The 16,706-nt window shown below is 39.0% G+C and overlaps 1 protein-coding gene across 1 annotated transcript in view; it reads left to right on the top strand.

The window, feature by feature from the left end:
• Positions 1-16,706, top strand: part of LOC108796970 (breast carcinoma-amplified sequence 3-like) — a gene marked incomplete at its 3' end in the record, with an annotated part of 206,142 nt that overhangs the window by 80,859 nt on the left and 108,577 nt on the right. Inside the window, exon 7 of the mRNA XM_018568540.1 lies at positions 9,110-9,182. Coding sequence (XP_018424042.1) covers positions 9,110-9,182 — 73 coding nt within the window. The remainder of the gene's footprint in view (positions 1-9,109; positions 9,183-16,706) is intronic.

Below are 16,706 nucleotides of genomic sequence, written 5' to 3'. Positions count from 1 at the left end.
CAGGTGGAACACTGTGCTGCTTTTTTACTTGTTTGCCCTTTGTGTTGTTTGTAAAATCCTGTTGTTTACAGAGCTCAGTTGCTTAACCTAAAATTTACACACACAAATGAATGAGTCAATGCAACGATTTATCCTTTGTTAAAATGGCTCAGACTGAGTTTCCAGTCAAAGTTAGCTTCAAGCCAGGCAGCTTTTGCTGTGCTGTCTCTTTAGATAACTTTGTAGTCCTTTCCTAGGCCTGATTCACACCTAGGCAACAACATTTTTACGTGTAGAAACAAGCTTTTTTTGCTGCACTTTTTTTTGCGAGCGTACAACGTGCATACATTAAGTGGCGCATTTTTGTGAGCAGATTGTGACACATTGATGTTAATGGCAAAAATGCACGCAAACACACGTAAAAACATGCAAAATCAATTGCTATGTGCGTTTCCAAGCGTTTCCTATTGACTCTGTGGCAGGGCTCAAAATTTCAAGCCCTGAGCTACTAGCCAGGCCTTAAGAGTTATAAGCACCAGCTGTCCCACCTAACCCATACCCTGCCCCAGCCTTAAATTCCCAAAGTTTATGAATTTGGTTCCAAAATAGCGACAGTCACTCCAAATGGGAGAAAGTTCTCTGGGGACCATGGGTGACTATTCCAACTTAAATGTATATAATTACTCAAATATCAAAATGTAAAATATATTTTATGAGCATCGATACAACATTAAACTTGTAGCATTGACAGAGTCACAGACATACCGCTACTCACCTGACACTGTGTCCAGGGCAAAATTAGATACATATACACAAAGGAGCTGTACTTCTCCCATACCTCTCCCCCGGCTGGTTTGCGGTGGGGACACAGGGATCAAAGGAGGACGAGATACCCCATCTTTTTATATTAATATCAAGCTGAGAAATGTCATCCTTATTTCATTATTAAGATCAAGAGGAAGGCTTTTTTTTTTATCTGCCCAGTCCTTGCGGGTATCTAATAAATCACATAATATACAAAAAAACTATAATGAACCCATGGAAATAGCTCAAAATCCAAAAGCATACCAAACCAAGTTCCTTGCACCTATCTCAATAGCTTCTAATGCTATCCTATTGGTACCTATCTTACCATTGACATGTAATATATCTTACCATAAGTCAAGGACCCCATCACCTAATAACTGTGTGTTACCCATATTTACCTCTAGTACTCCCTGTCCCTACAGGATCTCTCCATCCCAAGATCTCCGGTCACCTGGAGATTTCCCACATATTTGTACAAGGATGACTCTTTTCGAGCAGAACTCAAGATGTGGTGGCTAGGTTATTTGACCCTCAACTCTGCCCATATGGATAACCCCATTCTATTTTGGGAAGCGGCCAAAGCGGTGCTGCGGGGTAGGATCCTGGCTTATGTTTCCTCCCGAAAGAAACTTACTCGCCAACGTTATGTGGAAGCCTGTACAGGGGCTAGAACAGCATATGTTCGCTTTAAGCAATCCCTCTCCGATTCGGATAGAGACACATGGATACAGGCTAAGCAACAGTGTGACCACTGGCTCCTCCAATATGACTAACTCATCAGATCTTACAAATCGATACACCTCTTCCGCTTTGGGAACAAGTCGGGTAAACTGATGGCGCATCTGGTTAGGGGCACCTTACCCTGTACACATGTTCTCAAATTGGCAGACAGTGAGGGCAAAATTCACACTGACCCCAAGTCCATCTCTGACATATTTTGTGAATTTTACAGCAGATTATACAGCTGAACTATGGGGAAAAACACTGACCCCATAGTTCTCATTTAATCAGAGCCTGCCCCCTTCCCTATTAAATGTCATCACGGCCCACAAATTACAGCTTAAACACCGTGCCATAAATTATTTGGGTATTCAAATCCCACGCACGCAATCCGATCTCTATGCCCTAAATGATACCCCTGTTATTAACAAGGTAGTGCAGGAACTTAACTCTTGGCAACAGTTACTATTGTCCATGACGGGAAGATGCCAGCTGATACGTATGGTCAGCTTCGCTCGCCTTCTCTACCCCATCCAAACCCTACCCTTATTACTGACACACACGGACATTAAACTTATTAATGCAGCCTTCTCCAACTTTATATATAAAGGCAAAAAATCACGAATTGCCCTCTCCAAAATGCAACGCCCGAAAACTCATCTAGGTATGAATGTACCAAATGTCAGACTTTACAATTTGGCCGCCATCTTTAGACACATCAGAGATTGGTTACTAGACACATCCTTTTACTCTAATACTCACCTTGAGCAACAATTGACCCACCCATGGTCTCTCGCGGGCGTAATACATTCTCCCCTATCCTCTTTACCCGCCCATCTTAAAACCCTTACCCTCATTAAGGACACTGTTGTTACCTGGAGAGAGGTCAGGAAAATTGTTAAATTGCCCGGCACTTTCTCCCCTTGGATGCCTATAACCACCTCCCCGGCTTTCCTCGCTGGGGCCGAATCCCGCAACTTCATGATATGGAAATCTCTTGGCATTCATTCGTTACAGGATGTGCTTTCATCGCAAGGTTCCTGTATGACGTTCGGGGGTATTATGTCCAAATTCCGTGTCCCCCCCTCTCATTTCCTTCAGTACGCACAAATCTCACATTTCATACACTCACATCGTATACACCAACAAAATGCATCTACCCAAATCTTCAGCAGACTTCTAGCATCTTCTCCACCCAAGCGCTCCCTATCCAACCTATATCTTTCGCTCTGCGACATCTACCAACAACCCGACCAATACACACCTTCATTTGTCCACCTGTGGGCACAATTGATAGGATGCTCCCTAGATGACACCTTTGATAGGATTTTGTGTGGGTGGCACCAAGTCAAGAGAAATATCATTAGTGAGGCCTGGCGAGAGACACAATTCAAGTTACTCCATAGGGCCTATTACGCCTTTAATTTCACCCCTGTCTCCTCTACCACAGACTGGATTCAACACTGTCCTAAGTGTGACATCCACCACCCGGACTTCATTCATCTGATCTGGTCTTGTCCGAGGATAACTTCCCTATGGCAGGTGGCAATAAATTACATGAACTCCGTCTCAACTTTGAATAGGAACCCCCACCCTACACTATGCCTCCTACATGATATACCTCATGAACTCACTTCGTCTGTCCCATCCATTACACGCTGGGAACACCTATGCATGTTAGCCTCCAAAAAGGTAATCCTCACCAACTGGATACTGCCAAAAGTACCTACAATAGGGGACTTACAATCCACGTTACATAAGCTTATGCTTCTCGATAAGGCAGACACGCAACATGAGGAGAAGCGCATAGAACGTTTCTTCTCCACATGGTCCTCCTTCCTGATCGAGACCCTCCCTCCCAACTCCAAGATCTCATGCGGTTCTTCCAACATTCCAAATGGTACCTTACAGCCAAAATCTCAAATTCCTTAGGAGGATTAGACGTATTATAGACACACCGGGGCAAAATTAGCTTAGGACTTAATATGGGGAGATTGGTCTTAGGACATTCCCTTATTGCCATGCCAATTACTTACTCCCTTTACACTGACCCTTTCAGTAGGCCCTTAGCCTCTTGACGAAAATCCTGTCCCACAAGACCCTGGTAGAATCCGAATAAAGCTTAGTTGTTATGACACCTCGTAAGGGTAATGACAATGTAGCCTATACATTGTCTGCTCTCATTCCGTGGCGTGCCAAGCGCAGTTTTTCTTTCTCTCTCTTTCCCTTTCTGTTAAGGATGTTCACTTTTGTTGACCATTAAGTGTTGTGGTTTGGATTATTTGATTGCACTATTACTGTTAATATAGATGCATACTAAGGTTATTGAGGTCTGCCGTATATCTGACCCCCTATCTACATGGCCAGCCTGTTATTGATCGGAAGAAGATTTGGGGCATGTAAACCCTTACTGTTATGCTTTGGCACCTCCTGCATTGTTTTATTCTTTCACATCGTGTATTGTATCCTTTGAAACTTTAATAAATACTACATGCTAAAAAAAAAAGGAGACAGTTGCCATGATTTGCTGATAAGGAAATATGGAAAAGTTTAAAAGATCTGCTTATGTTTGAATAGTAAATGTGCTGTAAACCTGGTTGTGTCAGTGACTGCATTGTTAATAGCAGTACGCATCGACTTGCAAATAAATGACATTGGAGGCAGTCAGACAGAAGCTGGTTATCTTCACTGTGATTAAAGTACTCCAAGTTGATTAAATGAAATTCTGCCTGGTGACTCGGAATTATTATGCACATTTTTTCAGATAGGTGAACCAGTGTCACCATTTTATTAAGTGGAAGGCTAGATAAGGGCAGGTGGTGCGTTTTTCATTACTTTAATTGTGTGATTTGTCTGGATTTTCAGCTTTTGATAAATGCTGTAGTGTTATATGACAGAATTAAAAGGATTTGGGAGTTTAAGAAAAGGACTTTGCAACAGGATTTCAACTCTTTGTATATTTGATGGATTTGGCTGGATTTTTGTTTTTGTTTTCAATCAGTAAGCTACATTAAACACAGAGTGTTGAGCAGGTGTGCATATCGCCAGCATATTCCACCAACCCAGACGCAAATACAATTCCACATATCAAAAAAATTAATCCATCACAACCTATGGATTATACTTTTACCCACACACGCAATTGCACTGGATACTGACTCCATTAAGTAGAGCACATGCTTGCTGTACAATCAGTGAGACAACAATTAACCTTATTCCTCTGAATTGTCCTTTTACTGATTTTGCTGATGAAATATCTCTTTCAAAATGTCTCTCTCTCTCTCTTCCAAAAAAAGCTACTATCTTTTAGTTCATCATGTGCTAGCTATAATGAAAAAAAACCCTGAGTTCAGTTTGCCATGACTCCAAATTGCTACCAGCCCATACACTAGCAGTTGGATCTATGGAGACACATGTTTATCTTGTGGCAGAATCCTGTGAAAGGTAAAGTCTCTATGCAGTGGCATAACTTTAGATCATGGGACCCCATAGCCATATTTTGATTTATTTATTTGGGGGTATTTAGGGATGTCCCGATACCACTTTTTCAAGACCAAGTACAAGTACTTCCCCTCATGTACTTGCCGATACCAATTACCAATACTTTTTCTTGAAGGGACAGGTGACATTTCAAAAAAACAAAACAATACAGACTAATGATTTTAAGCAGATTTCTTTAAGATTATGAAGAACTTTAATTTAAGACTGTTTTAGACCAATAAAACCATTTGTATTTGCTTTCACACAGCTGTAGTGAAACTACAAATCCGATCATGCATCTGCCTCTGGGATCATTTAACCTATTCATGTTAGCAGGGGAGAATTGTAACTCTATTGCTGCAGTGTACTGGAAGTGTGTGCTGTGGATCATTTAACCTGGTACACACTTCCAGTACATTGCAGTAATAGATTTACAATTCTCTGTTAAAATTGTCCCCTGCTAACATGAATAGGTTAAATCATGATCCATAGTACATAACATGTAGTTGTACTATAGATCATTTAACCTATTCCTGTTAGCAGGGGAGAAATTGTAACTCTATTGCTGAAGTGTAGTGGAGGTGTGTGCTGTATATATGTAGTACATTTACAGTACACACTTCCAGTACCCTGTAACAATAGATTTACAGCCAGCCCTGTCCCAGATTCCCTCACACATATTTCACTCCGATCCCTGTTGCCTCGCGTGGTGCCTCTCGTAGTCGGCGCTGGGTAGCATCTCGTCTCGGTGCTCAGCTTGTGGGAGGCGCTCAAAGTTCTCCCCTGCTAACATGAATAGGTTAAATTGTGATCCATAGTACAACTATGTATTATATACTATTATGTACTATGGATCATTTGACCTATTTATATTAGCAGGGGAGAATTGTAAATCTATTGCCTGCTGTGTATTGGGAGTGTGTACTCTATATGTACTACACTACATATAGAGTACACTGCAGGCAATAGATTTACAATTATCCCCTGCTAATATTAACAGGTTAAATGATCCATAGTACAACTACATGTTATGTACTATTATGTACTATGGAACATTTCATCTATTCATATTAGCAGGGGAGAATTGTATCGGATACCGATGCTAGTATCGGTATCGGGACATCCCTAGTGGTATTTATATAGCGCCGGCAATTTACGCAGCACTTTACACACTGCACATTCACATTAGAACCCTGCCCTCAAGGAGCTTTCAATCTAAGGTCCCTATTTCACGTGCATACATACAAGGGCCAGTTTAGACAGGAGCCATGTAACCTACCAGCATGTCTTTGGAGTGTGTGACAATATTTTAATTAATCTTAACATACAATAAGTCTAAATCAAGGACAGCTGCCAGGAGAGCTATCCTGGCCGCATAGTCAGTATACTGCAAGGGAACAGAGCTGTGGGCTGAAGTTGTTAGGGAAAAGGTTGGCAGCAATGCAGGGAATTAACTTTAAATGTAAATTTTGCAGCTAATTGCTCTGACCTCAGTATCTCACCCATCTTTTCTAAGATCTCAGGGACTTAGTGTAAATTCTAAGACCTACCACTTCTTCCATCATCACAGCAAGCAAGGATAGCAAAGGGTGGCATAGTAGTCAGTAAAAAGAATGAAAAAAGTAGAAGAACAAAAAGAAACTCTGGGGACAATACATCTACAATGCTAAGACAAATTCCCCTTATAGCACAGCCTGCAAAGGGGATCTATGACTAGTGACAACAATTCTAAAGTCTCTTGCTGTGCATTTGACACCATCTCTTTTTGAAATGTAACAGGGTTACTTGCTAAGTGTCAACAGCAACCTCTGCAGTCATTATTGATACAGTGATGGATATGTGTTATCTTCACATGAACACTGATTTTCTATGTTTAAATTGTATATATTGGGGCCCCACCCTCAGGCCCTATAGCAACCGCGTGGGCTGCTATGACTGTTGATTCACAGCAGGAAACTTTTAAACTCACCTGACCTGTGGGCTGCTGGTCAGCGCTGTGACTCACCATGCATTTTGGCAGCTTGTCATGGCCTATCACTCAGACCTGCTCAATTTAGTGAGCACTATTGAGAACTCACAGGAAACGCTGCCAGAATCCCTAGTAAAAAGCGGATGTTTCTTTCCCCTTTTTGGCTTGTAATGCATTCAGGATGTTGTTCCTGGCTTTAAATGCCATTTCTCTAAAATGAATGCTTTCACACCTAACCTAGATTTCTGAAAAAATGTTAGTGAACCAAGTTGATAAATTGAAAGAATCATGTGTATAAAAAGCTGATGTACCAAAAAATGTAAAAGACATGGGTTAATTGACCTAATGACACAAATATACTTCTACGAGTAGATGGATTTCATTTTATTAGGAAAAAAAAAGAAACATCTATTGATTTAAAGTACATTTCAAGTGACAAAAGCTTACCTGAACCACTGCTAGCACCACACACCTCCAGCTACCTGCAGGTTAAAGCTGTCCATACACTGCTCTATTTTTTTCAAAAATAGAGCAGATTCCTCCATAAACGCTACAAGCGCGTTGATCAAGGAATCCCTACTGTTTCTTTTGTATCCTGACAGTGACCAGCATCGGAAACTCCTTGGCTCTGTTTGTACGAAGATTTTCCAACCATCTCCATTGATCAGCTGATCAAGGGATGCCAGCCGAAGGGGTGCCAACAGCACCACCCACTGTGCAAATTTTGGCCGTTTCCTCAAGAACCGGACGAAATTTGCACAATGTGTAGCCTTAAAGTGGAAGTAAATACTGGTAAAAAAAACAAATGGGCCCCCTGGAGTTACCATCCTAGTACCTACCAAACCCATAACTTCCAGCACAGCGCTCGACCCTCTTTGGCGCATCTGTGTTTGGCTCGATCTTCTTCCAGGTTTTAAGTCTTTGGTCACTTGATTGGCCAGGCCCTGATGACATAACTCCTGTGCATGCATACGGGAGTCACTTGACATGCCGGGTCTGTGCGCTGAGCTGTGCATGTGTGGCTCAGAAAAAAAAATTGGCGATTAGTAAAAAAGATTTTATGGCAGAAGAGACTTACACAACCTCTTCTCCCATAAAAAGCCTACCAATCTGCAATTTCTGCAACTTTTTTCCCCTTTTTCTTCCACTTTAAGTCAATAAAGGCACACTGACCTGACACATTGTCAGGGGTACCGGCACAGGTGACCCCACACCTCCGCAGGTACACACACAGGAAGACCAAACACGTGTGACCACACGGACAAGGCAAGTATGTTACACGGACCAGGCAAGGATGTTAGCTATGTATAGTTTGTTTAATATACACCTTAGACTAATAGGAATAACCAACAACAAGGCTCAGGACAGCAAACAAAAGACACATGAAACAGGACTTCAAACAGGGTTCAGGACTCACAGGTGAAAAGGTTCAAAACAGGATTCAGGACTCACAGGTAACTAGGTTCAAAACAGGATACTGGGTTCAGGACAAACAGGAAACAATACTGAGCCATCATCCTGACTGCAGAGAGGGTTTAAATACCCAGGAAGCACCAGGTGATGGCTAAGTGCTAGGAGACACCCGCAGGTGAGCACTGGAACTGCAGGGCTAGCTCCAACGCCACCTGGAGGCGCTCTGGATCCTAACACACATGGTTCCAGCAGTAGTTCATGTAAGTGTATGTCAGTTCAGGTTTACTTTAATTTCTGATATTAATTAGTGGTTATGTACAGATTATACAAACAAGTGGATTGGCTAGGTAAGAAAAAAACATACTACAAACAAGCTAGTATTTACTGTGTTCAAATATATTTTATTCAGTTGTTTATGCTATACTGATGTGATTCATTTTAGCAGTAAGCATTTCCAGGAATCTGTTTTGTGCCAGCAAAAAACACATGGGATACAACTTAATGATGATGATCATTTATATTGTTATTGCATTTTTTAAATAAATAAAGAGTATGCCGTACAAAAAAATAAAATATCTGTGCCATAAAAGTATTGGTGTATATAAAAAATGTGATTTTGTAGTTTGTGACGGATATTTGCAGTATTTATTTTTACTTAATTAAAATGCTTGAGTTTTCCTTCTGCATAATTGCACTGCTAGTTGTTTTACATTTTATTAACCTTTTAATATTTCTTTGCAGGTGCTCAAAAATGCGACATTTTTTCAGAGAAGAGACCTCTTCTTGGAATGTGCAAAAGTATAGGCTCATGCGGGTAAGACATCTTTTCTTGTTACCATATAACAGCCACCTAGTACATATGCATATTGCCCTAAGCATGGTATTTTTATAAACAGTTGCAGTCAGTCAAATTGCTATGTAGATAGTACTGTTTGCTACTCACTCTGGGCAGTGGAAGCATCATGTGTTTGCTCTTACAGGTTTCTTTTATAAACATTGCATTTCATTTTTGCAAAGGGGTATACATAGGTTCAAGGAAAGAACATCTTTCATATTAAAGACAACATAACCACAAAGTGTAATGTAGTATTGCTACCAGGTAGAATAGTCAAATTTCAGTGTAGCTTAATAGGAGTAAGGGCATTGTGACAATAGAGAGTATGGAATTAATGCTTTAGGGGCAGTGACTGAAGGGTTGACCAGGCTTGTCTATGCCAGACCAACACTGAACAGAGAGCGGTGGTAAAGGAGATTGCCCCTGATTCTAACAAACGAGTTAATGTGTGCGTTGGTGTATTCGCACAGGCAAATGTGAGTGGTTTTATCTATTTATATCATTTTTATATAAAAGATAATCTATACAAAAATCTATGATCCTCAACATAAAAAGACGACAGTGTTGGGCTAAGCCCTCAAGCGTATAATGACCTTAGTGTAAAAACTAGGTCCAACGTACAAGGTGAGAGTTCTATATGCAAGGGGAAAGTAAAGTGCACAACACATGTGGCTGAAGATAATCATGAAAGAGATTGTTTGCATTACAGGATCACGGATGTATTGTTACAATGAAGTCACAAGACAGTGGACTTCTGCATTATCAATAAAGGTGTTTATTTAAGATTGATACTGTGTGTTTTATAGGAAGTTGCTGTATTGTTGCTTAGATTGTGGCAACACTGTTATACCAATCACACAGTTTATTTTTTAGTTAGGTTTGGGACACTTAAGCACTGCAGTTGTATATATAGTTTAATATTGCATGTGTTTTTGACGGGTGAGGAGTGCTGACAAGTAATAGTTTAGGAAAGGGATATCGTAGCACAGAATTCATGAATTTATATATCAATAAGATTGAGTATAACACTTTATCAAAGCTAGCTTTGAACCAAGCAAGCATTTAAGATCCAAAGGACAGTCTTTAGGTATCTTTAACAGTAGGGATGGTAAAAACTGTTAATTGTGTAAAGTTGCAAAAGCAGCTACAGCATTTTTTTTTTTTTTCCATGGTGAAAATATGCACAAAAGAAGCACAATTGTAAATCAAATGAGAGCCTTTGATATGACTGTGTGGTGCAAATGTCTAGTAACAGTGTAAGTGTTATTGGAGTACATTAATGTGTTACAGATATGTATGAAATAAGGTAAACTTTACATTTTGCCTGGTGACTGCTTGTCAGAATGTATATAATCCCAGGAGCAAATCTGATTAGATTAGAAGCGCTGTTTATTTCTAGGTTGCCAGCGAATGTTCCATTCTGGTTGTTTGCTTCTAGGATTTGTACCGTGTTTCTGCAACCAAGTAATCTGATGTATTTGTGTATATATGGCCTCAGTTTGTCCCGAATATTTAGATAAATGCCATTCTCTTCGTCTCTCTGTGCCCTTAACCTCTTCCTTGGTTGTTATTGTATTTATGTTGTATGTTATGGAAATGGTAAAACAAATTAGTACTTGAAAAACAATGAGACGCGAACAGAAAATGATTCATCGACTTGCTATTGAAATGTTATTGTGAAAAGTTTACTTTACTGGCTTAGGGTTCGTGATATTTTAGGGAAACTATGTCAAAACATTTTGCTGTTCCTTTATTTTTAATGTAATGTGAAATTACCAATACTGTTATCTGGTAGCAAAGTCAGCAATACAGTATTTTCTGAATAACCTTTAGAGCTCCTGTTATTCAGAATGACAGGACTTCTGGCGCAAAATGTATTACCGTTTAATCCTTTTGAAAACTTCTGTAAAGGGGAATTACATTCAATTCTTACTATGTTTTAGGTGTATCAGGTGTTTCCATCTAACTTCAGTTAGCATTGTCTCATCAAGGATTTTCTCTACTACACTTTAGAAATTCTATGTTTTTTTAGACAGGTGTGAACCTCAACCATACCTTGGTATATCCCTTTTTGAAGTAACAGAAACCAAATAGTAAAATTGTACATAAACACTAACATATGAACCTTCCTTTTGGTACTTTTTACATATTTCATTAAGAGGTTTTTGTTATACCTGTTTAGTAAGTGCACAAATAAACTACCAGGTGATCTTGCCATAAATATTCTCAGCTGATAACGTCTTGTGCTTTCTGCCTGTGCTGCACTCATATCAGTTACATTGTTCTCATTATATAGGGAATGTTATAGGGAAAAGGGGCGTGTCCTGTAGTGCAGACCTAGGATGACAAATCTGCTCTTGTATGTATACAGTTCAGTAAGTCAGCATTGTCACCCTAGCACATGACTTGCATAACTGGCAGAACCACTGGGTGAAAATAAAGGTGTTAAGATACACTTTAAGATAGTGTTATGATAGCACTGTGCTTTTTCTGTCTGTTGAGGTGGAGAGGCTCTATTTTTTTTGGGGGTCTACACAGCAGTTCAGTTTTCACAATGGCCTCAACCATCTTTGTTGCTTTTTCAGCATCAAGACCCTTTAGGCAGCATTTCCACAGAAATAAAATAAATCCTAGCCTGTCCAGCACTTACTACATAGTGCAGGTCCATCTGCAGGAGATATTAATCTTTTGTCCAGCTATTCAAAATATTAGCGTGTACTAGGCTACCATCACTCACTCTCTGTAGACCAATATAGTCGGATTTCCATGAGGTTCACGAGAACAAAAGCTAAATCCCACTTCAAAAGAACAGCCACACCTTTAGCTTAATTAGGCCTACTTAGGCCAGTTTTGTAAGAAAGCCTGTAGTGCAAATAGCACCAGCCAAACTGGCTTTTAAAAGCACATATGGTAGCAGTATGTCCAATTACAGGCCTCTCTCATCTTTTTAAGTGGGAGAACTTGCACAATTGGTGGCTGACTAAATACTTTTTTGCCCCACTGTATTTAAACTCTTTGCATTTGCATTCTATTGTTTTTCTCTCAGTAGAGAAAATGCTACAATGATAATATCATTTATCCTTACATTTAGTTCAGCTTTCTCTAGTTAGTAAATTTTATCCATTTAACGGATGGAGAAGGCAAATTATATTAAAGTGAGAGTGGAAGTCAAAAAGTAAAAAATTGTGTGCAGGCATGCTCTTTAAACAAACTTACCTGCCTGTTCACAAACTTCAGAATGGGCTTGTGCACAGCTCAGTTTACCTCGGTGTCCCCACTGGCCACTCAAGATAGCTAAAGACCCTGCTCCCAGAAGAAGCCAAGAAGAAGATGTCAGCGCCAGCGAGGGAGCTCATGGACGTCACATTTCTGGAGCAGAGGTGGACATCTGTGAACTGCAAATGTACAACTGTATCTCCATAGGCCCCAATAAAGGGCTTATATAGCACACTGTGATAGAGTGCAGAAAAGAAACAATAGCAGAAACAAACCTAACGTTTATCATAAACTGGAAGAAATACAATAAAGACATGTATGTTTTATACAGTATTTTATAAAATATCACATGCAAAAAACAGCTCATAGCACAAGCTGATGAATAAAACAAATGTGACAAATACATTGTGAAAATTCTATTTATATTCTTGGCTGACATAGATTCACAGGGGGGGGATTTATCAAAACTGGAGCAGACAAAATCTGGAGCAGCTGTGCATGGCAACCAATCAGCTTCTCTCTTTCCATTTCAAATCTTAACTGTTCAAACTGTAAAGGGAAGCTGATTGGTTGCTATGGACAATTGTTCCACATTCTGTCGGCTCCAGTCTCCTCACAGTATTTTTCTGTGGCTACATTATGCATTTTTAGCTTCCCTTTGATTTGATATATTCATTTTGATTGCAAGTTAGAAAGTAAACTTCCTTTTAAAATATGTGTGTTATGTGTTTGTAGAAAAGCTCCTTAGGGTTAACAACTTTTTTTTAAGGTATGCTACTGTTGAGATTTTGATCATACGTGAAGTTTAATTTGTAGAATTCACCATAGCATTGTACACAATTGCTCAACAATATTGTTTTTAGGGATGTTCAGATACCAGTGCCGATACTTGGTATTTTCATGAGATCTACCAGGGTTTCAGTGGTTTCACTGTCCTGAAATCATTCGTCTGTATTGTTTTAGAAAAACTGTCACAAGACACTAAACAAAGTATCAGTACTTCTATCTGTGAGTAGTTGGACAAATATCAGTACTTGTACTTAAAGGAATGGTATCAGTGCATCACTAATATATATTTATGGCAAAAAAAAATCATACATTAAAACTGGGATGCACAAATCCCAGGAGCTCCATATGCTCCTTAAGAATAACATCTGCCTCCTAACTTTTGAATTTTTCTCTAGTCTAGTCTTGGACCTGGAAAAGTATCTGTACATGTACTTGTACCGAGTACAGTGCTTGGTATCTGAACATCCCTAATTGGTTTGCATAAAATCACCTTTTGCTTAATCTGGATTTTCAAAAGCAAAGCTATGTAGCCCTGAGTAATAGCATCAACTAGAGGCATGATTTACTGTTGGGGATATGTAACCCATTTGATATATTTTTTCGGACCTAAGGGCCACAGAATTTTCAAGGACGTTAACACTGCACTTGCTATGTGGGAATATTATGAATGCATGTATGAATATTGGAACTATAATGCTTTTTTTAGGTGAATTACAGTGCATTTTATTTAAATTGATAATATGTACCCTTTTTGCTATCTATTTAAAATATTTCACAAATTTTAATACAGAGTGTTTCCATGACATTGATATTAAAAAGCATTATTTTTAAAAAATAGAGTACAGTAAAAACTGCTTGCTTTCAGTCTGTCTCCTGAGAAAAGTCTGTACAGAGCCATACACATAGAGGGAAGGGAAGGTGAGACTCTCTCTGACTCATTCAGCTATGTGTGTAATTTGAACTTGAGCTATTGAGCTGTTTTAACAAAGCAGATTAGCTTGGTAAATGTGATAGACTGCTGGCTGGCTGGCTGGCTGGCTGTAAATTGTACATTTTATATACTGTGTATCAATGTGCATTTTTTATAAAGTGCATTGTTAGTTTTGACCATAAATAAAATAAATATTTACAAGGCCACTATCTATTTCCTTTAGTCAAAGTATATAAGAAAGTCTAATGTAAAAACAACATGCTCACAGGCATGTAACTGTATGTATCTCTTGGAATGTATGCAATTACCTCTGGGTTAAAAGTTTATGGTCTACATGGAGCTTTGCGTGACTGGATAATATAATGCTAATAACAAATGTCCATAATTTTTCTGTGAAGCAAGTCTCTGTACATTTCCTATTGCATTTTAAGTTACTAAATGTATTTGCTGTATTAAGTTGCTTTCACATTTTTTCTAATAATCTCTTGCTGAAAGAACACATTATCTTAATCACAGTCATAAAGCCTGCTCTGGTGATGCTTAACATCTCTGTAGATCCCACTTTTTTTTCTGAAACACAGAAAAAACCTTTGCCATAGGAAACATTCTATGACAAAAATGTCTTGTTTTCTATAGCAACCAGTCAGATTTTCTGTCATTGCTGCAGGTGACAAGTTATTCTGTAAGCACACTTTTCATAAGTCATCTCCGCAATGTCATGTTCCAAGCAGGTTTAAAGAGATCCTGTTGTCAGAGTATTTATTTCAACATATATTCCCCCATGATTTTTGTTTCATAGTTTAATTTTTATTTATTGAAATTTTATACAAGAAGAAAATAACATCGGACATCTCATATAATACATATAAACATATATACAAGGCAGGTCGCGTATCTGCTTAACATTGACCTTCATGATAAAACAGACATATCCTGATGCTTACACAAAAAAAAAAAGAAGAAAGAAGAAAAAAAAAAATCCCCCATGATTTTAACCTGTAAAAGCCTCCTCTTGTATAGGCATTTAAAACCCCTGAGAGTGTTGCTCGGTGCTGCCATCTATCTTGGATGTGATGTCAGTTAATTTAGACCTGTAACTCATGTGACACACTCTGTAGCGTTCCCCTTTTGCTCCTCCAATGGCAGCTACATAAAATGTTATGGGGGGTGTGGATTGAATGGAGGGGAAGAAATTCTGGATCTGCACACAGAGTAATTAGAAGCTATCAGAGGAGGAGAGGGCTATAGCATGCAAAGAGAGAGGGGGATGTGCTAGGAAATTGATTAGTCAATTTTTCTGGCAAGTTATATTTAAAAAAAAAGTGAATAAAACAAATCATTTTATGGAAAGGAAAAACACTACAAGTAAGCATTTCAAATGATTGATTTTTCTGTGCTTTTACCTGCAATTTTCTCAGTTGGCGAAACCCATATAAAGACACCCATGAGGGAAATACTCATATAATGACAAAAAGAAAATAAAAAACAAGCAAGAAACCTGTGTATTATATTTTATGTAACATTACTTCATCCCTTTTAAAAAGCCTTAGTTATACAATTAGTACTTTGATCTCATGGTTGTTGTCAAAGGCAGTCAGGCTTTAAGGGTTGAATGCCGCATGGGCTGTGAAACTGATAGTCTGCCATGGAGAGAAGACAGAGAAACATTATTTTGGTGCATTTCCAGAGACTTCTGTTCACCACCCATTCTAGGAGTGGTGGGTGTAGGTGGGGGTAACTGAAAGCTTCCATGTCCTTTGCAAAAATGTGCAGAAGATTTCTTCATAACTAGAGTGCAGGCTGTGGATAGCATCCCATCAACTGGAATATCCCACCTTAGTATTCAAATGAGGCTGATACTGATGCCCCAATAGCTTTGCTTGGTACACAAACTATTTCCTTGAAATTGTTAACATAGCTAAATACATTATTATACTTTCTGGCAAGTTTCATATATTATACATTTGAAAACAAATGTTTACCCACTTGAAGTCCGGGGTGTTAAACCCCCTTCCCATCCAGGCCATTTTTCAGTATTCAGCGCTGCAGTACTTTGACTGACATTTATTCCGTTATGCAACGCTGTACTGAAATTAATTATATACAACTTTTGGGGACAGATAGAGCTTTCTTTTGCTGGTATTTAATCACCACTGGGGTTTTTATTTTTTACTATATTAAGGAAAATTTACAGAATAAAAAAAACAAACTGTTTCCCCTATATTAAATTCTAAAACATTTATATATATATATATATATATACATATTTTTACACTTATTGTTATTGCTATTACATAGGGGGATACAATGCCCCTATATAATAGCACAGGTACACTGAGAGGTCCTCTTTATAGAGACATTAGGGGTCCATAGGACCACTAATGTCACCTGGGGACCCCAAAAGAGACTGATGAAGCAGAGATCTGCTTCATCAGCCTCTTCTCTCTGGCTATAGCAGTCAGATGACTGACAGGTGAATGCGAAAGTGATGTAATACACATCACTTCTGCATTCACAGCCCAGAGGGAGATCAGCAAGGAGGAAGATACTGATCTCCCTCCCATCTA

Source organism: Nanorana parkeri, unplaced genomic scaffold, assembly GCF_000935625.1.
Source record: "Nanorana parkeri isolate BGI_ZX_2015 unplaced genomic scaffold, ASM93562v1 scaffold1204, whole genome shotgun sequence".
Lineage (NCBI taxonomy): Eukaryota > Metazoa > Chordata > Amphibia > Anura > Dicroglossidae > Nanorana > Nanorana parkeri.
The sequence above is the reverse complement of the archived record's forward strand: the minus strand, read 5'-3'. Positions and strand labels throughout refer to the sequence as shown.